Source organism: Lithobates pipiens, unplaced genomic scaffold, assembly GCF_037356315.1.
Source record: "Lithobates pipiens isolate NorthernLeopardFrog02 unplaced genomic scaffold, aLitPip1_a1.2 Scaffold_157, whole genome shotgun sequence".
Classification (NCBI taxonomy): Eukaryota; Metazoa; Chordata; class Amphibia; order Anura; family Ranidae; genus Lithobates; species Lithobates pipiens.
Genome location: NW_027507746.1, coordinates 2727974 through 2755492, shown reverse-complemented (window position 1 = coordinate 2755492; position 27519 = coordinate 2727974). Strand labels below are relative to the sequence as shown.

Genomic DNA, 27519 nt, shown 5'->3' with positions numbered 1-27519 from the left:
CGTCCCCACTTCGGATACGGACCAAATTGTAGGCTCCGCGAAGATCCAGTTTTGTGAAGATAACGGCTGTTCCGAGTCTCTGAAATAATTCGGGCACCAAAGGCAATGAGTACCGGTTCTTGACTGTAACTTTATTTAAGTCCCGATAGTCAACACAAGGGTGCAGGTAATGGTCCTTCTTTTCTACAAAAAAGATTCCTGTTCCTGCTGGGGAGGTAGAAGGGCGTATGAACCCCTTTTTCAGATTGTCATCAATGTAAGTCCTGAGAGTCTCAAGTTCCACTTCCGTTAAGGGGAAAATCCTCCTGAAAGGGTTTTCAGCTCTGGGGAGTATCTCAATCAGACAGTCATAGGGTCTATGGGGGGAAGCGTTTCCGCCCCCTTCTTGCTGAACATGTCCAAGAAACTATGGTAAGCCTCTGGAACACACTGGCGAGTTTCAACATCGATCTCCATACACATTAAGTGGGGCGAGACCTTAATTGCTTCTTGCAGGCAGTGCTGACGGCAATAGGGAGAAGGAAAGTTAATGTTCCCGGTGGACCAGTCAATTTGCGGGTTGTGTGCCCGGAGCCAGGGCATGCCCAGTATAATAGGGAAGAGGGGAGACTCAATAATGTCCAGGCAGAGTAGTTCCTGATGGTTACCAGAAATAGTGGCAGTCAAAGGAAGCGTTTCTTGTCACCGGCCCGGATTTGATAGCCGATCCGTCGGCAAGGTGTACAGTCAATCCCTTCGCCCTGGGCCGTAGGGGGACTCAGAATTTATGGGCAAAAGACAAGTCCATGAACCCACTGCACGCTCCTGAATCAATTATCGTGGTGACTTGAGTATTCCCTCCTGGAAGCTGAAGAGAAACGGGAATAGCCAGGTGAGTGGTATTACTAAGCACAGCAGGTAAAACAGTAGTAGACAAAGAAGAGTGCTTACGGAGTTTGGCGGGACAGGATCTCGCGTAGTGTTCGGACTCCCCACAATATAGACACAGATTGTTGAGCTGCCGGCGTTGTCGTTCTTCGGTAGTGAGAGTAGGTTGAAGTAAGCCCAGTTGCATGGGCTCAGGAGTGTCAGCTGCGGAATGTGCAGAAGGGTTGGGAACACGGGGTAACATCCAGACTGGTCGGGAAGGACCAGCAGTGCGTTCTGCTCTCCGTTCTCTCAGGCGTCTGTCTATCTGGATGGACAGGTTAATAAGGGCTTCAAGCGTTGCTGGGATACCAACCCGAGCCAATTCATCCTTTAAGGGTTCAGAGAGTCCCATGCGAAACTGATAACGTAGAGCGGCATCGTTCCAGGTAGTATCAGAACTCCAGCGCCGGAATTCGGACGCATAATCCTCTGCCGCTCTACGGCCTTGCTGAAGTGAATATAACGCTGCTTCCGCAGTAGCTGCTTGTTGTGGATCCTCATAGAGCAAACCCATCGCTTGGAAGAAGGTACTCAGGTTGTTAAGGCATGTGTCCTTTTGCTCCAAGAGGCGGTGGCCCATGCCTGGGGCTCACCCAGTAGGAGAGAGATGACAAAACCCACCTTAGTGGATTCAAGGGAAAAAGTTCTGGGTTGGAGTGCAAAAAATAGTTCACAGGCATTGCAGAAAGCCCTATACTTGCTGCGATTTGCCGAAAACCTCTCCGGAGTTGGGACCTTAGGCTCAGGAGGCATCATAACCACTGATGGTGCAGAAGAAGTTCCCGGCACGGTAGGGCCTGTGGTAGATAAGACCTGGACACGCTCTTCCAACCGGGAATAGCCCTCTTGTAGGGATTTAACGGCCTGGGTAAGTCCAGCAAGATGACGGCATAAATCATCCATAGCAGAATCTCCCTGCGTGGGCTCAGACATGGCTGCCCGATACTGTCACCTACCTTAAGGCAGAGCCCGGAATGCAGGGAGCGGCCTCTCGTAGACCTCTGACTCGGGAGGCCCTGGTAGAGATGACAGGGGCTCGGGAGCACAGAGGAGCACAAGTGCCTGACTGGATGGTCGGTGTAGGAAGCAGAAGACCGTTGATAATGGGAGGTGTCCTGTAGTCCAGCAGCGGAGTGCAGGTGATGGCAAGGTACAGCGGACAGCGGGAGGAGTCCTGTAGTCCGACAGCAGAGTGATTTCACTCCTCACTACCTATCATAGTTTCGGAGGCCTTGAAATTTCAAAATAGCACAAAAACCCCCAAATGACCCTGTTTTGGAAAGTAGACACCAAAAAGGAACATTTAAATTTTTTTTCCATTTTCAAAACTTTGTGACAAAAAGCGAAATCTGCAAAATACTCAACATACCTCTCAACTATCCGAAACTGTGATGGGTAGCAAGGAGGGAAATCTAAAATTTACACCCTTAGAAATCCCAAAGGCGGTGATTGGTTTTCGTGGTCCTGTGCCCAGCTAGACTTTCAAAAAGTCTCATGTGATATCCCCGTACTCAGGAGAAGCAGCAGAATGTATTTTGGGGTGTAATTCCACATATAACCATGCCATGTGTGAGCAATATATCATTTCAATTACAGATTTGTTTTATCATTTTTCAATCACTTGTGACAAAAAAAAAAAAATGAAATATTCAATGAGCTCAACATGCCTCTCAGCAAATTTCTTTCCAAAATGGGTTTCATTAGGGGGTTTGTACTGCCCTGCCATTTTAGAACCTCAAGAAATGAGATAGGCAGTCATAAAATAAAAGCTGCGTAAATTCCAGTAAATGTACCCTAGTTTGTAGATACTATAATTTTTGTGCAAACCAATAAATATACACTTATTAATTTATTTATTTTTTTACCTGAGACGTATGGCTGAATACATCTTGGCCTAAATGTATGACTAAAATTTAGTTTATTGGATTTTTTAAAAAAACTTAAAGTAGAAAAGGCACACAACAAAAAACAAAATTGCCCATGGGACTTTTAAAGAGCACACTTCAGGTAAAATGCATAAAATATTTATTTAACACACATTTAAAAACAGCATGTAATACAGAAAATAGAAAATATATTAGATATCAACATATTGGTAAATTTTACATTCATGTAATAAACCTTTCATGAGACCTGGATATGTCATAAAGATGACTGTCAGTAGTCTGGAATAGCTTTGCTAGTTCTCAGTGCATTTCGTGAGAGGAGTCTCGCTCCTTCGGGAGAAGCACAGATAGATGCAATTGATGAATAACTCCTGGCCTACTGGCATGGAATAGATGACTCTTTGTGAAGTAGTTGAAAGATAGATCTATATAGGTGGGTATGCTATCCTAAATTTATAAAATAAACTTTAAAATAGAACGTCCATAAAAGTAGATGGATAAATGCATAAAATGCCAACCATGCCACCAAGCTTCCCCCGGGAGCTGTGTGAGGGCGGGGAGAGAGAAACCAGTGGGAAGTCGTAAGAAACTGGAACTTGGGCGAAGGATGTAAATCCCACAAAGAAAGCACCCACACCCTGAGAGAGAAACAAACATGGCAACTGGTGTCCGGTAACTTGCTTACAGTGCAGCCTGCCAAGCTACCGGCCACCAGTTGCTAACTTTGTTTCCCTCTCAAGGTGTGGGTATTTTCTTTGTGGGATTTACATCCTTCGCCCAGGTTCTGGTTTATGGCAAATTTTGTTTGGGTACAGCATTGCATGACCGTGCAATTACCGGTTAAAACAGCGCAGTGCTGTTGCGTTTGGAGGTAGAAGGGACCAAACACCTTATTACCAGTAACTGAAGCAAGAACCTGAGCAACATTCTCACCGAATGGGCACAGTGGAGAATCGGGGAAACTTCAGGCGGTGATCAAGTCAGGGACAAAACAGTGGAGGAATCACTTGCAGAGCAGCCTTGTGAGTCAAGCCAGGCACCAAGCAGGCCAGAGGGATGAAGCTTGAGAAATATCTGTATTGCCAAGCTAGGGATGCAGCAGGGAATCGTGGGTGACGCTTGAGGGAGATACCACCGCAGATATTGGAGGAGCTCAAGGGATTCAGAGTCAGTAAATCAGAGGGTCTAGTGAGAGACCAGGAGCTCAGTGTTAAAGAACTACAAGAGGCAGTTGTAGTTAAGCTGAAGCAATGTTTACGTTTGAGTTAGGAACTGTTAACCACTTGCCGCCCGCCCTATTACAAATTGACGGCGGCAAAGTGGTTTCATTATCCTAACCTCACGTCATATGACGTGATTAGGATAATGAGCCGCTGCGCGCCCCCGGGGGCGCGCATCGCGGCGATCGTTGTTGCGGGGTGTCAGTCTGACACCCGGCAACTACGATCTCGGTAAAGAGTCTCCGACGGAGACTCTTTACCATGTGATCAGCCGTGTCCAATCACGGCTGATCACAGTGTAAATGGGAAGAGCCGGTGATCGGCTTTCCCTCACTCGCGTCTGTCAGACGCGAGTAGAGGAGAGCCGATCGGCTGCTCCTCTGACAGGGGGGGGTCTGTGCTGATCGATTATCAGCACAGCCCCCCCGAGGATGCCCACACTGGACCACCAGGGACACCACTAGACCACCAGGGAAAAGGTAATAAAAATCCATAATCCTCCCTAGACCACCAGGGTGCCAGTCAGCACAATGGGTGCCAATCAGTGCCCATAATGGATGCCAATCAGTGGCCACAATGGGCATCACTGATTGGCATGCATTATTGTTTGGCACTGATTGGCATCCATTACTATAACACCGATGCCGCCTATGAGTGCCCACCTGTGCCGCCTATGAGTGCCCACCTGTGCCGCCTATGAGTGCCCACCTGTGCCGCCTGAGTGCCCACCTGTGCCGCCTATGAGTGCCCACCTGTGCCGCCTATGAGTGCCCACCTGTGCCGCCTATCCATGCCCACCTGTGCCGCCTATCTATGCCCACCTGTGCCGCCTATCTATGCCCACCTGTGCCGCCTATCCATGCCCACCTGTGCCGCCTATCCATGCCCATCCGTGCCGCCCATCCGTGCCAGCTATCAGTGCCAATTTGTGCCACCTATCAGTGCCCGTCCGTGTCGCCCATCCGTGTCGCCCATCCGTGTCGCTCATCCGTGTCGCTCATCAGTGCCACTTCATTGGTGCCACATTGGTGCCCATCAGTGCCACCTTATCAGTGCCCATCAGTGTAGCCCCATCAGTGCCCATCAGTGAAGGAGAAAACGTACTTATTTACAAAGTTTTGAAACTGAAACAAAAAAAAACATTTTTTTTTCCAAAATTTTCGGTATCTTTTTATTTGTAGCGCAAAAAATAAAAACCGTAGAGGTGATCAAATACCACCAAAAGAAAGCTCTATTTGTGGGAAAAAAATGATAAAAATTTCATTTGGGTACAGTGTAGCATGACCGCGCAATTGTCATTCAAAGTGCGACAGCGCTGAAGGCTCAAAATTGGTCTGGGCAGGAAGGTGTTTAAGTGCCCTGTATTGAAGTGGTTAAATTGTCCTGTTGTCATAGGAGACAGCACTCCTGCATTTGCAGATGTGAAACCTTGCTGGGGCTTTTCCCTACACAGCTGTCCTCCTATTAAAGCCTTGGAGTCTGCCAATTGAATCTGCAACAATTTAAGGGTGTCCTGGCCCTAACCCTCTTTCCCCCAAAAATACAAAAAGGACTGTTAAGAGAAATAAAACCTCTTTTACATTCAAGAAGTGTCCGATGCCCAATAATTTTGTCCACCTTGCACCGACTATGCCTCCCAACCCACCAGATACAGAGGGATGTCAGCTATCTTTGGCTTGGAAAGTTCTCATTAGTCTGGACAAGCCCAGAGACCTTGCTACGTCTGATTGCTGGAGACACTAAAGAATTGGGGATAGAAGTGTCCCCCATGTGAATGTAGAATCCCATTGTATATGTGGAATATCCACCAATATAGTACTTGTATCTCTTATATATCTCAGAAGTCTCAGCACTAAAGGCTGTCAATGTATTTCCACCCCTCCCCCTCTACATTCTCTATAAGGTATCCTATTGCTGCCACAACGGTATGACCTTCAATGGGAACTCCTGATTGGTGGACTTTAGGAAGGTGATGGAATATTGGGGTCACTGGGGTATCCACCATCAGAAATTCTGCTGTTTTATTTCATAAACCCCCCAGATCCTTTCCTTTATCTATCAATTTCAGAAGCCCCTGTATGAGACACTGTGTGAGGTCCTGCTTAATCACCGGGTACATAAGGGGGTGACTGAGCCCCACTTTATACTGTGTAGACATAAGTACTACAACAGCTTCACCTTTATCAGCTTCCCTAATAACAAGATCTTTCCTCTGTATAACATTCTGTATATCCTGATATTCCGCTCTACTGATGTTATGTTACTTTTCACTAAATGGGAATAATTCCTCATATTCATTTTATAATATAATATCATGTGTCTGGATTTGTCTCTGCAGGTTGCATAAATGTGGTGTGACTTCCTCCTGGTGGGATGATCTCCGATCCATTCTTATCAATAATCGATCCCTCACCACACTGTGTTTATCACAGAATAATCTGGAAGACTCTGGAATAAAACTTCTATGCGATGGGCTCAGAGATCCTGGCTGTACTCTGCAGGAGCTGTGGTGAGAATTATCCCAAAAATGATATAATATTCTGCAGGATTCTGGTATAAATCTTTTATGTGAGGGATCCAGACATGTCACCTAGATGGAAGTTATACAAAGACAGACTTCTGATTGGCCGGTTACACTGGGAATTCCCATCATAGTCTTTCAGGTCACTGGCTGTTATTGGCTTTCATCCCCTCCCCCCTCCACTGACTCTCTTCATTCAGTGACCAATCATAGACATGGTCCTCAATTAGAATCTGGAAGGACAGAGCGAGTCTCTAGACCAGAAGTGACCCCTAGATGCCAATAAAATCACCCCATCCTTGTAGATATAAAATTGTCACCTCACTGAGCCTCTAGAGAAGTCCTAGTCATTTCATCTACAAGCCCAGCAGGGGACGAGGCTGATACAGGGAGAAGACCCCAAACTGTCTGCCAGACATTGATTTATATCAGAGATCAGAGGAATCTATTTTATCGTATTCCTCCTGATTGTAGACATGTTGGGGTACATGTACATATAACATTGTATGTGTAGTGAGGATATAATCCAGGAGAAACCCCCAGAATGGTTCTATGGAGTCTGATCACACCAGACAAGCACTGATTGGTCTTGTTTGGATCAGACTGACATGCTGGTTTGGAAATCCAATCTTCATCCATCAGAACCATTCATGGTCCATTTAGCTCTGGTTCCTTCAGAACACAGGACCGGCTTGTGGACTGGGCAGGGAACACCCTCCAGGGTTGATTGGCTGATGGCTAAACTCCACCCACATCCATAAATTGAGGATCCTGAGATATGGACGGGGTGAGTCCCATGGTGCCGGTCTAACCGGTGAATAGCGGATGTTCCTGACATGTTCCTGTCACAGGATAATCCTCAGAAAAAGTTTATTTCTGTTTTATTCTCACAGCCAGACTGTGTCTGTCCTTTTGTCTTTGTTGTATTTTCTCTCATTCTTTATCTTTCTACATATTTTATACACTAAATAACAAACTAGTGTAGCTCTGCTCTATATTACACAGACAGACCACCTACCTGCAGACAGAGGTAAGTGTTACCACAACCCCAGTGTTACTATACGGCTGTGTAACTATGTAACAAACCACCTAATCACCTGATCCTGATACTTCCAAATAATAATTACACAACAAAAATGATAATACAATGCAAATACTACATGGAATATATGTCTGCTACTGAAACGAGAGGGAAAATTGGGGGCAGATGGGGCAATTGGGACTTTATAGAAAACACACCACTAGGTCAGATATGTCTGCTACTACCACAACCTCAGTGCTGTAACAATGTGTTGCAGCCTAATGAATTGGTAACAATACACATTATGCAGAAAACTAACAACTTTATACAGGTAATTGATACCAAAGCACCAGTGCTGTGACTGGCTAGTAGAACCCCAAACCCAGTGCTGTAAATACATGTTGCAAACGAATACATTTCTACTTTGAATACATAACTATTTTTCAGGTAATTTATGCCAAAACACCAGTGCTGCAAATGTAGTACTTATTGCGGTGCATATAAATTGGTATTAATACTCTCTCTGCAGAAACTAACCATTTTATACAGGTAATTGATATCAAAGCACCAGTGCTGCATCTGGCTGCTAATACCACAACCCCAGTACTGTGATTGGCTGGTAATACCACAACTCAGTGCTGTGACTGACTGGTAATACCACAACTCAGTGCTGTGACTGACTGGTAATACCACAACTCAGTGCTGTGACTGACTGGTAATACCACAACTCAGTGCTGTGACTGACTGGTAATACCACAACCCCAGTGCTGTGAATACATATTACAAACTAACATATTACTAATAGAAATTATGAATGTAATAAAACAACAACTAGTTACAAGTAATTGATGCCATAACTCCAGTGCTGTAAAATGAATGTATCTAGTTGGATATATAAGAGGAAAGTCCATATATCTGTGATCAATCTTCCTCAATGATGGCGCCCCCTCCATTGTGTCACTACAAAATGAAGTGTGTTCAGAGTCCTCCACCTCCGTGCTGATGAAATGCCCCCTCAGGTATTGGCCCCATTAGGCATGAGCTCGATGATCGACTCAAACACCGGCTGTTCGCCCATTCGGCAAATTCCGAACGTTATGGGCCACTCGTGCCAAATTCGTGTGGCGCTCATGGCCCACAATCCACTGTGTCCTGCCTGTGGCCATTTATGGCTCAGGGGGGTTTAGGACACACCCCACACTATATAAGGCCACCAGCGCGGCGGCCTTGTGTAGTGTGTTCCGGCGTGCAGGAAGAGAAGGATAGGCAGGGACAGTGTGTTTTTTTTCTTGTGCATCTGCAGGAGTTAAAGTGGGTGTTGTGTGCCTCCAGCACAGTATACACCTGAAGATACCCCTTATTGCTGGTGTTCTGTAATACAGGCATCTGCAGCAATTAAATTGGGTGTTGTGTGCCTCCAGCACAATATACATCTGAAACTACCCTTTATTACTGGTGTTCTGTAATACAGGCATCTGCAGCATTTACAGTGGGTGTTGTGTGCCTCCTGCACAGTATACACTACCCAATTGCTGGTTTTCCCATCTCCTTGCAGGCCATTACTATGTCTGGAAGGCCAACAAGGAGAGGCAGACAGTCACGAGCCAATAAAAGAGGGCAAGCAGGCTCTGTGTCTAGAGAAACCAGTGCTGGTCGTGGACACAGTGCATCGTCATCAGCACGTGGCCATGTGATACGCTTGTCCTTATTTTTGGCAGCTGGACGTGTTGAGCAGCATAATGCCGAAGACTTGGTAGAGTGGATGACCAAGCCCTCCTCATCCTCCTCATCCTCTCTCACCCAGGCTCAGGGTACTAGCAAAGCAGCTGCCAACGCGTCCTCTTCCCATCATCAGTCACTCCTTCACTAGACCCACCATGTCCTCCTGAGGTGTCCCCCGAACTGTTTGAGCACAGCATTGGGTACATGCTCCAGAAGGATGCCCAGCATTTTGAATGCTCTGATGATGATACCCAGCTAGAGGAAGGCAGTAGCGTGAGTGCAGAGAGAGGGGATGCTCAAGAAGGACAGCAATCTGGCAGTCATGTTCCACCAGCTGCAGAATACTGCCAGGTTTGCTCCACTGATGAAGAGAGAGGGAATGATGAGGTCACTGACTCCACATGGGTGCCTGATAGGAGAGAGGAGGAGGAAACATAACTCCAATGAGGCAGGATGCCCTCCAGGGGCCAGCTTAGGGGCAGCCCACTGACTGAATCACACCGCAGAGCTTGGCCTGTGCAGGGCGCTGCCTCTGCGCTTTATTCCAAAAGTTATTTGGAGTGGGCCTTTTTTGAGACGAGTGCATCAGATCGCACCGCTGCTATTTACAACATATCTCTCAAGCGTCTCGCGTGGCCAAAACATCAGCCGCTTGGGCACCACATGCTTGACCAGACATATGTTGACCTGCCATGCAGCTCGTTGGCAAGCGTACCTTAAAGACCCACACCAAAGAACAAAGCGGACCTCTCCTTGCCCCTCATCAGCTGGGATCTCCAACCCCACTAGACCTTCAGTCCTCTCTGAAACCTGCACTGAGAGGAATGAAGGTGTAGAATTAGGTGTGTCACAGCTAAGTACTTGCGAGCACTCTGCTAGCAGTACACCGATGTCCGATTATACCAGGCAAATTTCCCTGCCCCAGCTGCTGGACAGTCCAAAGAAGTTCACTCCCAGCCATCCACGTGCCCAGAGGTTGAATGCTAGCTTGGCTAAATTGCTAGCACTTCAACTGCTGCCTTCTCAGTTGGTAGACTCGGCCCCCTTCCGTGAGTTTGTGCAATGTGTGGTTCATCAGTGGCAGGTTCCCAAGTGCCACTTTTTCTCACCGAGGGCAATTCTGGCTCTCTACCGGCATCTGGAAGGCAATGTCCATGCCTCGCTGGCCAGGGCGGTCAGCGGTAAAGTGCATATTACCGCTGACTTATGGTCCAGCAGGCATGGACAGGTACATTACCTATCTTTCACGGCCCATTGGGTCACTCTTCTGGCAGCTGGGAAGGATGCAGGACAAGGTGCAGTAGTGTTGGAGGTTGTTCCGCCACCATGCCTCCAAAATGCTACTACTGGTTGTGACACACCTCTCTCCTCCACCCCCTCCTCTTCTTCTTCCTCCATGGCCTCTTTCAGTGCTTTGTCCTTGGAACCAGCGGTGCTCCATAGGCGTTCAAGGGGCTACGCAAGTATGCAGGCAAAACAATGCCATGCCATGCTTGCGCTGGTTTGTTTGGGGGACAGGAGCCACACTGGGGCAGATATTTTGTCAGCTCTGCAGGGGCAGGCCGAGAGGTGGTTGACGCCACGCCAGCTTAAGCCAGGAATGGTGCTTTGCGACAATGGCACCAACCTCCTCTCCGCCCTCCGACAGGGCTCACATCCTTAATCTGGTGGTGCAGCGGTACTTGTGCAGGTACCCAGGCTTACAGGATGTCCTGAGGCAAGCCAGGAAAGTCTGTGTGCATTTCCGCTGATCATTTAATGCCAGTGCTCGGCTGGCTGAGCTCCAAAAGGAGTTGAACCTGCCCAAGAACCGCCTCATATGCGACATGCCCACCAGGTGGAACTCAACGTTGGCCATGCTGCAGCAGCTGCACACGCAGCAGAGGGACATCAATGAGTACCTGTGCGACTACGGCATTAGGACAGGGTCAGGGAAGCCTTTTTTTTCACCACGCCAGTGGGGCATGATCCGGGATGCATGCACTGTCCTGTCACCATTTGAGGAGGCCACAAGGATGGTGAGCAGTGACAGTGCATGCATCACTGACACTGTACTTCTTGTCCACCTGTTGGAGCATACGCTGTGTGGAATAATGGACAGGGCACTTGAGGCAGAACAGAGGCAGGAAGAGGAGGACTTCCTTGCTTCTCAAGGCCCCCTTTATCCAGATAGTGATCCTGATGTCCCACCCATCACACAGGATGAGGAGGATGATTGTGTCAGCATGAAGGTGGAGCCTAGCACTCAGCAGCAGTAGTCTTTTAGGGATGATTTACAGTCCCAAGAAACCCGTGGACTTCTACGTGACTGGGAGGAGGTAGCTGCGGATCATGTTGTCGTTAGTGACCCAGAGGACTCCGGACCAAAAGCCTCAGCTAACCTATGCTGCATGGCCTCCCTGATCCTGCAAAGCCTGCGGAAGGATCCTCGTATTCTTCGGATCAAGGAGAGGGACCATTACTGGCTGGCCACACTCCTTGATCCATGGTACAAGGGTAAGGTTGTGGACCTTATCTTGTCGTCGCAGAGAGAGCAGAGGATGAGACATCTCCGGGAGGCCTTGCGGAAAGGTCTGTGCAACACATTGCCAGAGACTGGGAGATTACAAACTCCTGGTTCTGGACAAAGTGTTGCTGAGGCATCGGTCAGAAGGAGCAGTGGAGAAGGTGGCCGTCTGACCGATGCATTCAGACAATTTTTTAGTCTGCAGCCCCAAGGTGTGATCGGTTCCAGCAACCATCGCCAGTGTCTGATTTACATGGTGCAGGAATACCTAGGGGCAAGGTCAGACTTGGACACCTTTCCCACTGAAAATCCTCTGGCTTACTGGGTCTTGAGGATGGATCACTGGCCAGAGCTTGCACTGTATGCAATTGAGCTACTGGCCTGTCCTGTCTTCAGCGTTCTTTTGGAACGCACCTTCAGTGCTGCTGGATGCTTTGTAACCAATCACAGGGTGCGCCTGTCCACCGACTCAGTTGATCGACTGACCTTCATAAAGATGAATCAGTCTTGGATCACCACCAGCTACCAAGCGCCTGAAGCTGATGTAACCGAATATTTTTTTTGAAATGTCACATCCCTTCAAGACTGCCTATGCTGATGCTGAGTAAGGATGAGCCAAACACCCCCCTGCTCGGTTTGCACCAGAACCTGCGAACAGAGCTAAACTTTGTGTGAACTTTAGAACCCTATTAAAGTCTATGGGACTCGAACGTTCAAAATATAAAGTGCTAATTTTAAAGGCTAATATGTAAGTTACTGTCCTAAAAAGTGTTTGGGGACCTGGGTCCTGCCCCAGGGGACATGGATCAATGCAAAAAAAGTTTTAAAAACGGCCGTACCTGGGGGGGTGTCTATAGTATGCCTGTGAAGGGGCGCATGTTTCCCGTGCTTAGAACTGTCCCTGCACTCGCGGCTATAATGAATTGTTGGCTCCCGTAATACAGAAAGCACTCAATGAGTGTTCTCTGTATTACAGAAGCTGACAATTCATTCATTAATAAAAAATTAAAAAATGAAAAAAAATAAAAAAGCGTTGGGTTCCCCAAATTCAATTACCAGGCCCTTCAGGTCTGGAATGGATATTAAGGGGAACCCCATGTCAATTTTTTTTTTTTAATTGACGTGGGGTTCCCCCTAAAAATCCATAACAGACCCTTTATCTGAGCATGCAACCTGGCAGGCCGCAGGAAAAGAGGGGGGGACGAGAGAGCACCCCCCCTCCTGAACCTTACCAGGCCACATGCCCTCAACATTGGGAGGATGCTTTGGGGGTCTGTGACTCTGGGGGGCTTATCAGAATCTTGAAGCCCCCTTTAACAAGGGGACCCCCAGATCCCAGCCCCCCCCCGTTTGAAATGGTAAGGGGGTACAAAAGTATCCCTACCATTTCACAAAGAATGTGTAAAAAAATAGTTAAATAAGACAAACACATTTTTGAAAAATTCCTTTATTAAAAATAAAAAAATAAAAAAAAGATTCCAGCAGGTTTCTGTTACATCAGAGGGGGGTGGGGTCACCCATACATCATTGGGGAAGCCCTGGCTTCCCTCACTAGCATCAGAGGGGGCGGGGTCAGGTGACGGGTGGCCCCATCCTCCTAATATAAGAAACGTTAGGCGCCGGGATCCCCGCAGTGTCTCCTCAGTGGAGACAGAAGATGGATGCATGGATGGACTGCGATGGACTGAAAATCACCTGTCGCTGGATCAGATCAGTCATCGCTGGACCCCGGAGAGATGATCATCCGTCGTTGGATAGCAAGAGTGGGTTACCACTGCTGGAATGTTTTTATTTATTTTTAATAAAGGAATTTTTCAAAAGTGTGTTTGTCTTATTTAACTATTTTTTTACACTTTCTTTGTGAAATGGTAGGGGTACTTTTGTACCCCCTTACCATTTCAAACGGGGGGAGGCTGGGATCTGGGAGTTCCCTTGTTAAAGGGGGCTTCCAGATTCTGATAAGCCCCCCGTCCGCAGACCCCAACAACCACCGGCACCGGGAACCCCATGCTTTTTTTTTATTATCAATGAATGAATTGTCGGCTCCCGTAATACTTTCTGCAGAAATGACACTTTGTGCAGGGACAGTTCTAAGCACGGGAAACATGCGCCCCTTCAAAGGCATACTATACACAATCCCCAGGTATGAAATTTAAAGGGATATTACACTTTTATTGTTTCACTTTAATCATTATTAAAATCACTGCTCCTGAAAAAACTGCCGTTTAAAAAAAAATAAAAAAATTGCATTGATCCATGTCCCCTGGGGCAGGACCCAGGTCCTCAAACACGTTTTAGGACAGTAACTTGCATATTAGTCTTTAAAATTTAAAATTAACACTTTAGATTTTTCCCATAGACTTGTACAAGGTGTTCCGGCTTTTCGAATTTGCCGTGAACAGCCCAAATTGTTCACTGTTCGCTGAACAGGCCATGTTCGAGCGGAACATGAGTTCCACTCGAACTCAAAGCTCATCCCTAATGCTGAGTGACTGTCCTGTTATGTTGACTGACTATCCTCTTCCTCCTCAATGATCCTGCTGATAGCTTGGAAGAACATTTTTAGGACAATATCTTGCTTATTAGCCATTAAAATTAGCACTTTTGATTTCGAACGTTCGAGTCTCATAGACTTCAATGGGGTTCTAAAGTTCGCCCAAATTTTCGGCCCGTTCGAAAGTTCTGGTGCGAACCGAACCGGGAGGGTGTTCGGCTCATCCCTAGGCCCCATATACAATATAGGTTTCATGTGCTTGTCCCCCCTCTGGGCGGCTCAATGGGCCTGAGGTACTTCCAACAAGATCAGCTGTCACAGGTGTGGGGTCCCTTTAAGGGATCTGGTCCCTCCTGATTGGCTGGATATAGAACTCCAAATAAAACAAAAATGTAACCAATAGTGAAGTATGTCCTTCAAAACAATTGTCTCTTTATTTACAATAAATGCACTGACAACCAATAATATATCAGCATATCCACAAACTAATTGGGCAGTAGATAACATCACTCACCAGCACCACTTCCTGTTTCAGTTCCAGGCAGGAAATGACATCACCTGGCTCCGCCCAAGGGCTGACTGTCTAATGATAGGTTGATCATATTATCATTGCTTCTCAGTGTGTTTAGCGATCCTCATGGATTTTGCTGCACGGAGTCGCATGTGAAGTAGAAGTCCCATTATTTCCTATATGGTCGGTTCCCATCGATGTGCCGCAGGTTAGTGTGAAAGGTAATCGATATGGAGCCATTCACACCTCCAATGTGTGCATTACCACGTACGCTGCAATGTACCCGCAACAGTGTAACTCCACACTAAGACTTTTCAGGTGGGTGACAACTTACCTCCATTTCACAGGAGAGGTCCAACCAACATTCCATCCTAATGTCCCAACATTTCATTCTCTAAGACCCCGCCCACTGATTATTCATTGGATGTGTCTACTCTTGCCCCTCCCTGGAAGAGCATTTCATTTTCTAAGACCCCGCCCACTGAATATTCATTGGATGTGTCTACTTCTGCCCCTCCCTGGAAAAACATTTCACCCCTTTTCTGCTTCTCCCTCCAGGATTATGGACTGTAAAGGGACATTATGGTGCTGTGATGATCTTTGCTCCGTTATCTCCACAAACCGAACTCTGACCTATCTGCAGATAACATTGGATGATGATGAGAAGATGTCAGAGTCAGAAGTGAGACGACATTGTGAGGTCCTCCGGAATGCCGGCTTCTCTGTGGATAGAAGGTAAGATCTGTTATATTGGAAGTAACACACATACTAAGTCTTAAGCCTCGTACACACGTTTAGATTTTCGGACGACCGAATGTCCATTTTTTGTGGCATGCGAGTCTAATGTCGAAAGCAAAGAGGTTACTCACAATACAGAAATTTTCAGACCACAGAATACAACATCAGAAGGGACGTAATGTGTTGAATAGTTTTGTATGTATTCTTTCGTTTTTGAGCATGCGTAGTCTTGCTCTTACAATCTTTTTCGTATGAAAACTGTACTAATGAAACGAAAATTGGACATTGAGTTCACATCCAACAAAAATTATATAGTCTGCACAACCAGCTTTTGTCTGACAAAAAAGAGAAATCGTCTGTTGAAAGTACCGTACTAATGATCCGAAAAATCGGCAGTCATACTTAGGGCTGAAACAACTAATCGATTAATCGTCAACTAATCGATAATGAAATTAATCGATTACTATTTTCATAATCGAATAATTGGCCAGTAGCATTATGGGGTTTAAAAAACTAAAATGAGCCCTTTATAGTATAAAAAGAGCAAATAATCACTACTGCAAATATTACTTTCACAATTCTACAGTAAAAAATGAAGCCCTTACAGTCGGATTATCTGCTTTTTTTTCTGCTATAAAGGGCTCATATTAGTTTTTTTAACCCCATTATGTTACTAAACGTCTTAGACCTGGTTCACATCCATGTGTTTTATTGGTGCTTTTTGCAGAAATGCACTACAGTTCATTTGCATGGTTTCCTATGGGGCATGTTCACATCTGAAAGGGTCAGGGACTTTTAACGCAAAATGGTGCTTTATTAGTTCCATATATTTCAATGGAGAAGCTGAAGAAAAGAATGCAATGCATTTTTGCAGCAATTTGTGTTTTAAAAAAAAAAAAAAAAAAAAAAAAATGCTAATTTCAGTAAAATCACTTGTGCAAAAAACGCACAGCAAAAAGCAGTGCAGAAACAGATCAAAAGCAAAATCTGCAATGGTGTGTACCAAGCCTTATGCTGGCCACATGGATCAATTTTCAGATGAGAATATTCAGACGAAAAATCTTTGTATGTTCGCTGAAAGAATTTTGTTTGAAATTTTCACTTGTTTTTAACATTCTGTTTTTAAAATGAATGTAATTTCTGAACGAAAACCACATACACTGTCTGAAAATTCCTTTGACTAAGAAGTTTTCTATTATTTCCAAATTATCCCATCACTGTGGTTGAAAACGAACGTCAATTTTTTTTTAAAAGGTTATTAGCCGATTAATTGAAACAATAATCGGCCAACTAATCGATTATGAAAATAATCGTTAGTTGCAGCCCTAGTAGTACTAATTTTTTCATCTGACTTTAATTTTGTGTGTACAGGCCTTTAGAATGTAAATGTTAAAATGTAGACAACATTGGATGGGGATGAAATGGTGAAAGTAGGACATTGTTGGGAGGTCTTCTGACACCCGGGCTGCACTGTAATGAAAATGGAAGGACGGGTGAGAAACATTCTATACAATTTCTGTAGAACCCATTGGAGGTCTCTGTACTCATAAAGATAATGAGTAAGGATGAGCCGAACACCACCGGTTCAGTTGGCACCAGAACATGCGAGCAGGCAAAAAATTTATACGAACACACAAACACCATTAAAGTCTATGGAACATGAACATGAAAAATCAAAAGTGCCAATTTTAAAAGCTTATATGTAAGTTATTGTCATAAAAAGTGTTTGGGGACGTGGGTCCTGCCCCAGGGGACATGTATCAATGCAAAAAAAAAGTTTTAAAAGTGAAACAATAAAAGTGAAATATTCCTTTAAATATTGTACCTGGGGTGTCTATAGTGTGCCTGTAAAGTGGTGCTTTTAGAACAATACCACAGCAAAATTACATTTCTAAAGGAAAAAAGTAATTAAAAACTGATCGCCACTGTACTGAATAGTTGTCTCGGCAATATAGATAAAATTCATTGAAAAAAACATCATGGGTTTCTCCCAGTCCATTACCAGGCCCTTTGGGTCTGGTATGAATATTAAGGGGAACCCCGCACCAAAAAAAAAAATCACTTTTAACTTACTATTTTTCTTTTAGAAATGTGATTTTGCTGTGGTATTGTTCTAAACACGGGACAAATGTGCCACTTTACAGGCATACTATAGACACTCCCCAGGTACAATATTTAAAGGAAGTTTTATTGTTTCACTTTAAGCATTAAAAAAAAAAAAATCACTGCTCCCGAAAAAACTGCAGTTTTTAAAACTTTTTTTTTGCACTGATACATGTCCCCTGGGGCAGGACCCAGGTCCCCAAACACTTTTTACGACAATAACTTGTATATTAACCTTTAAAATTAGCACTTTTGGTTTTTCATGTTCGTGTCCCATAGGCTTTAACGGGGTTCCGCGGCTTTCAAATTTGCCACGAATACTGCATATTATTTGGTGTTCACTGAACACCGCATATTGTTCCCTGTTCGTCGAACATACGAACAACCAAATTTCGGCCCAAACTTATGCTCGGGCCGAACCATTCTCCCATCCCTAATAATGAGAGAGATGATTGAGATTTCCTGTGCCAGTCACAGATTTCCCAGATAATGAAGAATTTATTCCTCATCCCAAGTTTTATCATTACAGATGGGGGATGGGGAAAATCAGATTCAGCACTAATAATCTTAGTCAGGTCCAACAATCTTCCACAAGATTTCATCTTCACAGAAAAATAAATACCCCATATCCCACTGTCTATCCATTGTGTCAGTGAGCCGGATGTGTGTTCTCAGCCCCTCACTTTTCCATCATTTCTTACAGAGCTCAGTATGAACCCTTCCCCCCTTCCATCATCACAGCAACATTTCCTCCTCTAACACTCTCATTTTATTCTTTTATGAAGGGATGAAGGAGGCTGGGAAGTATCTATAGAGAGATGAAGATAAGAAAATGGTGTGTGGGAGCCCCTCCCCCTCTCAGGTAATACACGGATCCTGATATGAAGAGAATGTCCAGAATGGATGATATCAGAGTAAAGTCACATCAGCTCTCAGCTTTTATTTTCTCTTTCTGATCCTAAACCACTTCAGCCCCGGAGGATTTTGCTGGCCAAAGACCAGAGCACTTTTTGCGATTCGGCACTGTGTCACTTTAACTGACAATTGCGCGGACGTTTGATGTGGCTCCCAAACAAAACTAATGTATTTTTTCCCCCACAAATAGAGCTTTCTTTTGGTGGTATTTGATCCCCTCTACGGTTTTTATTTTTTGCGCAAAAAATAGCAACAATTTCGAAAAAATAACACATTATTTTTTACTTTTTGCTATAATAAATACCCCCAAAAAATATATATATATATAATTTATTTTTTTTTTCCCCTCAGTTTAGGCGATATGTATTCTTCTACATATTTTTGGTTAAAAATTTTTTTTTTACCGATTACTGTGTAAATGTGACTGGCAGTGAAGGGGTTAACACTTGGTGGTGCTGTAGGGGTTAAGTGTGTCCTAGGGGGTGTTTCTAACTGTAGTGGGGATGGGCTAGCTGTGACACATCACTGATCACCACTCCCGATCACAGGGATCTATGATTAGTGACACTGTCACTAGGCAGAACGGGGAGAACTGGCTTAGCCCTTCCTTCTCTGGGCTGGCTGCTCAGCTGTCGGCTAATTGCTAGCTCTCATCTCTCTCCACAGTTACCCAGCTGTTCCTGATCATGCTCGTCTGACCTGCCTACTTAAAGCTGTCCAGCTCACTTCATCTCTGCCTTCGCCTTGGTCACATCACAAGAAACCATCTCCTGCGGTTCTGTTTAAAGACTGGCTTGCTGACATCCCTTCTGGCTCCTTATCCTGCTTGCTGTTGCTCCACTTGGATCCCTGACTTCTGGCCTGACTGATAACCTGATCTGGTTATTGAATTCTGGACTGGCTGACTACTCGATATGGTTACTGGACTCTGGCTATGCTTTGACTACCTTTTATTTTTTATTAATAAACAAGTGTGATTTAATTGTACTGCTGTCTCGGTCTGATTCATGGTTTCTGACAGTAGGTGAAGGCCATGAATTCAGAATATACAGTCAATCCACTTAATATTTTTTCCAGATTGGGTGAGCAGAATCACCGCATGGATCAGTTTGCCATGGCGTTACAAACGCTCCTGAGTCACACGGCTTACCTTTAATCCCCCACTGTGGCTACTCTGATACAACCTGAGTCGCAGGCCGTCCCTGCTGCTGCGCCAGTCTCTGTGCAGGCACCCACCTCGAGTACTACCTCTATAAGAGGTATGTCCGGTTCCGCTCCGCTTCCCCAGCGATTTGGGGGCGATCCAGTTCAATGCAGAGGGTTTCTCAATCAGGTTGAGATTTATTTTGAGATGCTGCCCCAGGCGTTTCCCACGGACAGAAGCAAAGTAGGTTTCATGATATCATTGCTTTTTGAGAGAGCCTTGGCCTAAGCTAACCCTCTATGGGAGACACAAAAACCTGTCGTCTTGAGTTACCCTTAGTTTGTGGCCTCCTTTAAAAGGGTATTTGATGTTCCCGCATGCTCCACTTCTGCTGCCAAGTGCCTCATGTCCATCAAACAGAGTACAAGAACTGTTGCTGACTACGCCATTGAATTCTGTACTCTGGCAGCAGAGGTTGCTTGGAACAATGAGGCCCTTGCGGCTGCTTTTTCTCATGGTCTCTCGGATTCCATCAAGGATGAGATAGCAGCCCGAGATATACCCACTGAGCTGGAGAGCTTGATCTTGTTTGCCATCCTCATTGACTCCAGACTCAGAGAAAGACTTTCTTTTAAGTAGCGCTTGCGGAAGCCTCCTGGTCATTTGCCTCCGAGCTTTGCAGTCCCACCCATGCCTCCCTCACCTCCCATGCCTCCTGGTATTGAGTTGGTCAGTGAAGATGAACCCATGCACTTGGGCTTCATGCGTCTCTCTGTGGATGAGAGAGCCTTTAGGAGGAGGGAGGGATTGTGCCTTTATTGGGGCCAGGCAGGTCACTTTTTGAAGTCTTGTCCTACCCATCCAGGGAACGCTCGAACCTTGACGTCCTGTCATGGACAGAGCTTAGGTGGCCTTGTTTCTTCCCCAGTTATCCAGAAGGATAAGCCCCTGGTTTCAGTCACCCTTTCTTGGGCTGAGTCGTTCATCAAGATACAGGCTCTAATCAACTCTGGGGCTGCAGGCCTGTTCATGGATTCTGCATTTGTTTCGCAGCACTCGATTCCGCTGCAGCTGCGTGACACTCTACTTGCCACTGAGGCTCTTGATGGGAGACCTCTACAGCGTGCCCATGTGACTCATGAAACGGTTCCGTTGTCCATGGCCGTAGGGGCTCTTCACCATGAGATAATTAGCGATGAGATAATTTTAGCGATGTCTTTGACAAAGGTCAAGCCGGTAGTTTGCCTCCACACTGGTCTTATGATTGCGCAATTGACCTTCAACCTGGTGCCATACCTCCTCGTGGTGGTTTACCCCTTGTCAGTCTTGGAGGATAAGGCCATGGAGGAGTATGTTGCAGATGCACTTTCTCAAGGTTTCATCCGCAAATCCTCGTCTCCTGCTGGTGCTGGTTTCTTCTTTGTGAAGAAGAGCAGTGAACTGAGACCTTGTATAGATTATAGGGGTCTCAATCGTGTCACGATTAAGAATTCCTACCCAATTCCACTGATTACAGTTAGTTGACCGCCTCAAGGGAGCAATGGCTTTCACGAAGCTTGACTTGAGAGGGGCATACAATCTCATGCGCATTAAGGAGGGCGACGAGTGGAAAACTGTGTTTAATACCAGAACAGGCCATTATGAGTACCTGGTAATGCCTTTTGGCCTTTTGTAATGCCCCAACAGTTTTCCAGGAATTTATTAACAATGTCCTCTGAGATTTGTTGCAGTTATGTGTGGTGGTTAATCTAGATGACATCCTCATATTTTCCAAGTCCCTGGAGAGCCACCACACAGATGTCTGACGTGTGCTTCAGAAACTAAGAGAGAACAATCTCTATTGTAAACTGGAGAAGTGCGAGTTCCATTGTGAACAGGTTACATTCCTGGGCTATGTCATTTCCACTGCTGGTTTTTCAATGGACCCAGAGAAACTTTCGGCAGTCCTACAGTAGCTTCGAACCGTGGGGTTACGTCCTCTGCAGCGTTTCCTGGGCTTTGCCAACTACTATCATAAGTTTATTAGTAACTTCTCGTCTCTAGTCAAGCCCCTGACTGATATGACCAGAAAGGACGGTAATCCACAGAGTTGGTCTCCGGAGTCCATTAAAGCCTTTGAGACTCTCAAGGCTGCCTTTGTTTCTGCTCCTGTGTTGGCACATCCTGATCCTACGTTGCCTTTTATCCTAGAAGTTGATCCTTTTGAGACTGGAGTTGGCGCCCTTCTGTCTCAACATCCTAACTCTGAGAGCGCTATGCATCCGTGTGGTTACTTTTCCAAGAAATTGTCACCTGCTGAGTGCAATTATGAGATTGGTGACAGAGAGCTGTTGGCGATCATTTTAGCCCTGAAAGAATGGAGACATCTCCTTGAAGGTACCACTGTGCCGGTTCTTATTCTTACTGACCATAATAATCTCACACTCTTGTCTGAGGCTAAGCGACTCTCTCCCAGAAGGGTGCTATGGGCTCTTTTCTTGTCGAGTTTTAATTACATTGTCTCATTCTTACCCGGTACTAAGAATGTAAGGGCTGATGCCTTGTCACTGCAATTTTCCTCCACTTCCAAGTCAGAGTCGGTTCCGGTTCCTGTGATTCCTCCTGATCATATCTTGGCTACGGTTCACACCAGTCTTACTTCTCCTTTGGGTGACAAAATTCTTGCTGCTCAGGTCCATGCTCCTCCCGAGAAATCTTGTGACCGCTGCTTTGTCCCAGAGAGTCTCCGTACTGCCGTGCTCCAGACTTACCATTCTCCCAAGGCAGCTGGCCGTCCTGGGAAGAATCAACTCATTTGGGCCATCTCCCAACAATTCTGGTGGCCTAGTCTATGGGCCGATGTTACTGCCTTCGTAGCTGCCTGTTCTGTGTGTGCTCAGAGTCGGTCTCCATCGGTCTCCACAGCAGATACCCTCTCAACTCTCCCTCTCACCTCTCCCTTCCCCCTCTCACCTCTCCTCCCTTCCTCTCTCACCTCGCACTTCCTTCTATCACCTCTCCCTTCCCCCTTAAACTTCCACCTTCCTCTCTCCTCTCCCTTCCCCCTCTCTCCCCTTTCCCTTCCCCCTCTCTCTCCTCTCCCTTCCCCCTCTCACCTCTCCCTTCCCCCCTCTCACCTCTCCCTTCCTCCTCTCTCCTCTCCCTTCCCCCTCTCACCTCTCCCTTCCCCCCCCTCACCTCTCCCTTCCCCCCCCTCACCTCTCCCTCCCCCCCCTCACCTCTCCCTTCCCCCCCTCACCTCTCCCTTCCCCCTCTCACCTCTCCCTTCCCCCCTCTCACTTCTCCCTTCCCCCCTCTCACCTCTCCCTCCCCCCCCTCACCTCTCCCTTCCCCCCCTCACCTCTCCCTTCCCCCTCTCACCTCTCCCTTCCCCCCTCTCACTTCTCCCTTCCCCCCTCTCACTTCTCCCTTCCCCCCTCTCACTTCTCCTTTCCATCTCTCTGTACTCTCTCCTCTCCCTGTATTCTGTCCTTTCCTTGCACTTTCTGTCCTCTTGTTGTGGAAATTTTTGTAAAATATATTGTCAGATGTCCCCCAGTGTCAGTTTTGCTGCAATACAAGCGTGTCCACACATATAGACATCAGTGAAAGACCGCTGGTTGCAGAAACCTTCCCATTGACAGGGAGATCTGTTCATCATTTAAGGAATTTTCACTTTTGCCACCTCCTGGTGACTGCATCCACACTCCTGGCAAACAGACCAGCACACGTGGCAACAATAGTATAATCATACAAAGCATGGCTCGTTAAGCCTCTTGGATTACAGTTTGCACCAATAGTAAAAGGTGGGAATATGCACACGTCCTGATCAGAGTAATATTTGCAGTGTTTACACCCGGCACAATGCGAGGCGCATTGTATTGGATACCTGCATGCACATTCTGTGCACAGTCAGCGGGAAACTGCTTACATTGCTCTGAACATGAACTATTACATACGTCACTACCTGATATCTATTTGAATGGATACAAGTGTCTGATTGATCCTTTTTGAATGGATAGAAGTGTCTGTTTGGCTAATTGTGAAGCCACCACCTCTATTTGTTATCCCTATTCAGCCCTATAAATAAACGGGACCATCCTAGGTCACTAGTACTCTATACTGACCTCCTAACATGATACCAGCCTCTGTGTCTGTCTTACTTGGTTTTATACAAGCGTGCTTTCCTGGATTATAGGAAAGAGCTGTATTTCTGCTTATTAACGCAGTTAAATTATTTGCTTATAGGCGAAGCTCTATAGATCCTACTCAATACAACCTAAAGTGTTTGGTATAGGTAACTGTATGCTTTGAGTGTGTAATTGGTGTCAGCGTTGTGTGGAGTACTTACGTAGAGGGCATCTGGTGAGATATTTGGGTATAGATAGAAAGAAGCCATAATATTGTTTTATGTAGCGGAGGATTGCATGAAATTGTGTAGTTGTCTGGCGAACACGTTTATATAGAGATAGTATGTGAGGAGTACTCTCTGGCAGACAGGTAAGGCAATGTAAAAATGTTTGGAAGTCCGGTGGCCGGTTATAGGGATAAAGGTGCAAACAATAACCACTCTGTAAAGCGCACAGGGTCTCTGGATGCAGATGTCTGACAAAAGCGATTTGAATCATCATGGGCAATGGGCCGTCCATGGTAAGGAGGGGAAATAAGGCTTCCCAGCCAGAAGTCGCACCAGGTAGTCATAGCCTGATGATCCAACTTGCGGAGCGAATTGGGTGCGGAGGATCTTGAAGGGGAACCCCGCCAAAATGAAAACAAATTGGCGTGGGGTCCCCCTCAGGATGATACCAGACCCTTCAGCCTGGTATGGATTTTAAGGGGAATCCCCCCGCCAAAAAAATGGTGTAGGGTTCCCTCCAAAATCCATACCAGACCCTTATCTGAGCACTCAACCCGACAGGTCAGGATATTTTCTCCCTCTGCTGGCCCTTCTCCCTCTCTGGTCATTCTCCTCTTTGCACAGAGAGGAGAATGACCAGAGAGGGAGAATGACCAGAGAGGGAGAATGACCAGAGAGGGAGAAGGACCAGAGAGGGAGAAGGACCAGAGAGGGAGAAGGACCAGAGAGGGAGAATGACCAGAGGGGGAGAAGGACCAGAGGGGGAGAAGGACCAGAGGGGGAGAAGGACCAGAGGGGGAGAAGGACCAGAGAGGGAGAAGGACCGGCAGAGGGAGAAGGACCGGCAGAGGGAGAAGGACCGGCAGAGGGAGAAGGACCGGCAGAGGGAGTAGAGGCGGAGAGAGGAGAATGACCGGCAGAGGGAATAGAGCCGGAGAGAGGAGAATGACCAGAGAGGGAGAAGGACCGGCAGAGGGAGTAGAGCCGGAGAGGGGAGAAGGACAGACAGAGGGAGAAGAACAGGGCAGGATGTCGCCAGAAGAGGGAGAAGACCTTAATAAAATTCTTTAAAAACTTACCATGTTGGCTATGTAAACAATGTTTGAGCCTTTCTTTTTTCCCCCTTTACTTTTTTTTTTTAAATCTTTTTCTAACATTCACCGGTCTGACCTACCTGAGTTGAACTGTCACTCTACTGGAAGATGACTACCCACTGAACCATCCTGTTAAGAGAGCCTCAGTCTGTAAAGAAGCCATCAACCTCCACACTGATGTCCTTTGCATACAGACACAATTTTCTTCCTTCAATACTCCCTCCTTTCGCCACAAAAAAATCCCTGATGTTTTTATGGCCTCAGCACCCACAAAACAAAAAGGTGTGCTTATTGTCATCAGAGATACTGTAGCCTTAACCTTAGAGGAAGTCCTGACAGACCCAGAAGGAAGATACATAATCCTGATAGGAGAACTCAATAACAAGCCTTACACTGTTGTTAATCTCTACGCACCCAATTCCTTTCAAATATGTGTTTATGAAATTTAATGTTGCATCTGAACTGCAGTTTGGTTTGGGTATATTTATTCAAAATTTTAACCTCAGCATCAGTCTGACTGGACTATAGGGTGTTCAGCCTGGGCATAGGGGGCACTGTCTCTTCTGGCAGGCATGGAACCACAGTCTGGTTCGGTGCTTTAAGGTTACTTTCTCTCGGAGCCCGCCCAGTGGGAGTGTCACTCTTGCTGTGCTTTCTGGGAGAGGGTACTTAAGATGCGGATGTCACGTGGTTCGGGATTCCGGTCCAGACATCCGGGTCCCGCGGTTATGGAGCTTGTGGCAGGGGCGCGCGCTCCTAAATATACGTCACTTTGCCCGGCCGTGCCATTATGCCGACGTATATGTGCGTGAGCCGGTCTTTAACTGGTTAACTCACTCAAATTGACACACTACTCCTCTGGAAACTGAACCGGCAAGTTTCTTGCTCAGAGGCTTAAAGACCAGAGAACCCAAACAAAATTCCCTTACCTACTTCATCCTTTAAATAACAAAAAAATTCTCAACCCACAAGGCATTGCAAACTCCTTTGCTGAATACTACTATTGTACAACCTTAGAGAAGGCCCCAACACCCCACAACCTACTTTAACAGGCCTCAACCTCCCTTCTCTCTCACAAACACAATTGAAGTCTCTCAATGCCCCATCACTGAACCTGAGATCATAAAAGCGATTAAAACTTTACCTTCTGGCAAATCACCAGGTCCTGATGGCCTGACAAATGACTACTACAAAGTCTTCCAAAACACACTCACCCCTACATTAAAGAGGAAGTAAACCCTGATGAGTTTACTTCCTCTTTCATTCCCTGCAAAGGCAAAGCATAATGGACTACTATGCATTGCCAGCGAAGTCGCCACTGTCCCCTGTAGTCCGCCGTATCCATCTTCTCGGTGGGGTCTCACAGCTCCGCCGCTGTCATTCGGCGAAGCCGCGATGACATCACTCCCGCGCATGCGCACGGGAGCCGACACGCGCAACAGCTCCGTCGTTGAGCATGACGTGCTCAGTGCGCCTGCGCGCTGCTGTTTACGGCGCATGCGCCGTAGACAGCGGTGCCTGTTTTCGGGCAAATATCTCCTAAACCATATAGGTTTAGGAGATATTTCTTGGACCTACAGGTAAGCCTTAATCTAGGCTTACCTGTAGGTCAAAGTGGTTTGTAAGGGTTTACAACCACTTTAAGATCGGTCTACTTAGATGCAATGTCCTCTACCTCGTTCCCTCCTGAAATGCTAAAGGCATATGTGGTCACCATTCCCAAACCGAGGAAGAAACCTATCAGGGCTGGCTTAGCCCTTCCTTCTCTGGGCTGGCTGCTCAGCTGTCAGCTAACTGCCTGCTCTCATCTCTCTCCACAGTTACCAGCTGTTCCTGATCCTGCTCGTCTGACCTGACTACTTAAAGCTGTCCAGCTCACTTCATCTCTGCCTTCACCTTGGTCACATCTCAAGAAACCATCTCCTGCAGTTCTGGTTAAAGACTGGATTGCTGACATCCCTTCTGGCTCCTTATCCTGCTTGCTGTTGCTCCACTTGGATCCCTGACTTCTGGATTGGTTGATTACCTGATCTGGTTATTGAACTCTGGCCTGGCTGACTACTTGATCCAGTTACTGGACTCTGGCTATGCTTTGACTACGCTTACTCTATTTACCTTTTTACTTTTATTTAATAAACAAGTGTGATTTAATTGTTCTTCTGTCTCGGTCTGATTCATGGTTTCTGACAGAACCCAACACCCCTTCAAATTTCAGGCCCATCCCATTACTGAATACGGATGTCAAACTCTACGATACGATTTTAGCTCATAGGCTCCTCCCCATCCTACCAGACCTGACCAAATAGGTTTTTCCACAGGCAGACAAGCATCTGATGACACGAGAAGAGTCATAAATCTCATACAATATTCTAAATCCTGTCGGATGCCTTCTCTGCTCC

General features: G+C 46.3%; 1 protein-coding gene across 1 annotated transcript in view; it reads left to right on the top strand.

Annotated features, from left to right (window-relative positions):
• Positions 1 to 27276, top strand: part of LOC143981455 (NACHT, LRR and PYD domains-containing protein 3-like) — a 182835-nt gene extending 155559 nt beyond the window's left edge. The window contains exons 14-17 of the mRNA XM_077479317.1: positions 6354 to 6524; positions 15349 to 15525; positions 18417 to 18493; positions 26941 to 27276. Coding sequence (XP_077335443.1) covers positions 6354 to 6524; positions 15349 to 15525; positions 18417 to 18453 — 385 coding nt within the window. The 3' untranslated portion in view covers positions 18454 to 18493; positions 26941 to 27276. The remainder of the gene's footprint in view (positions 1 to 6353; positions 6525 to 15348; positions 15526 to 18416; positions 18494 to 26940) is intronic.
• The last annotated feature ends 243 nt before the right edge of the window (positions 27277 to 27519 follow it).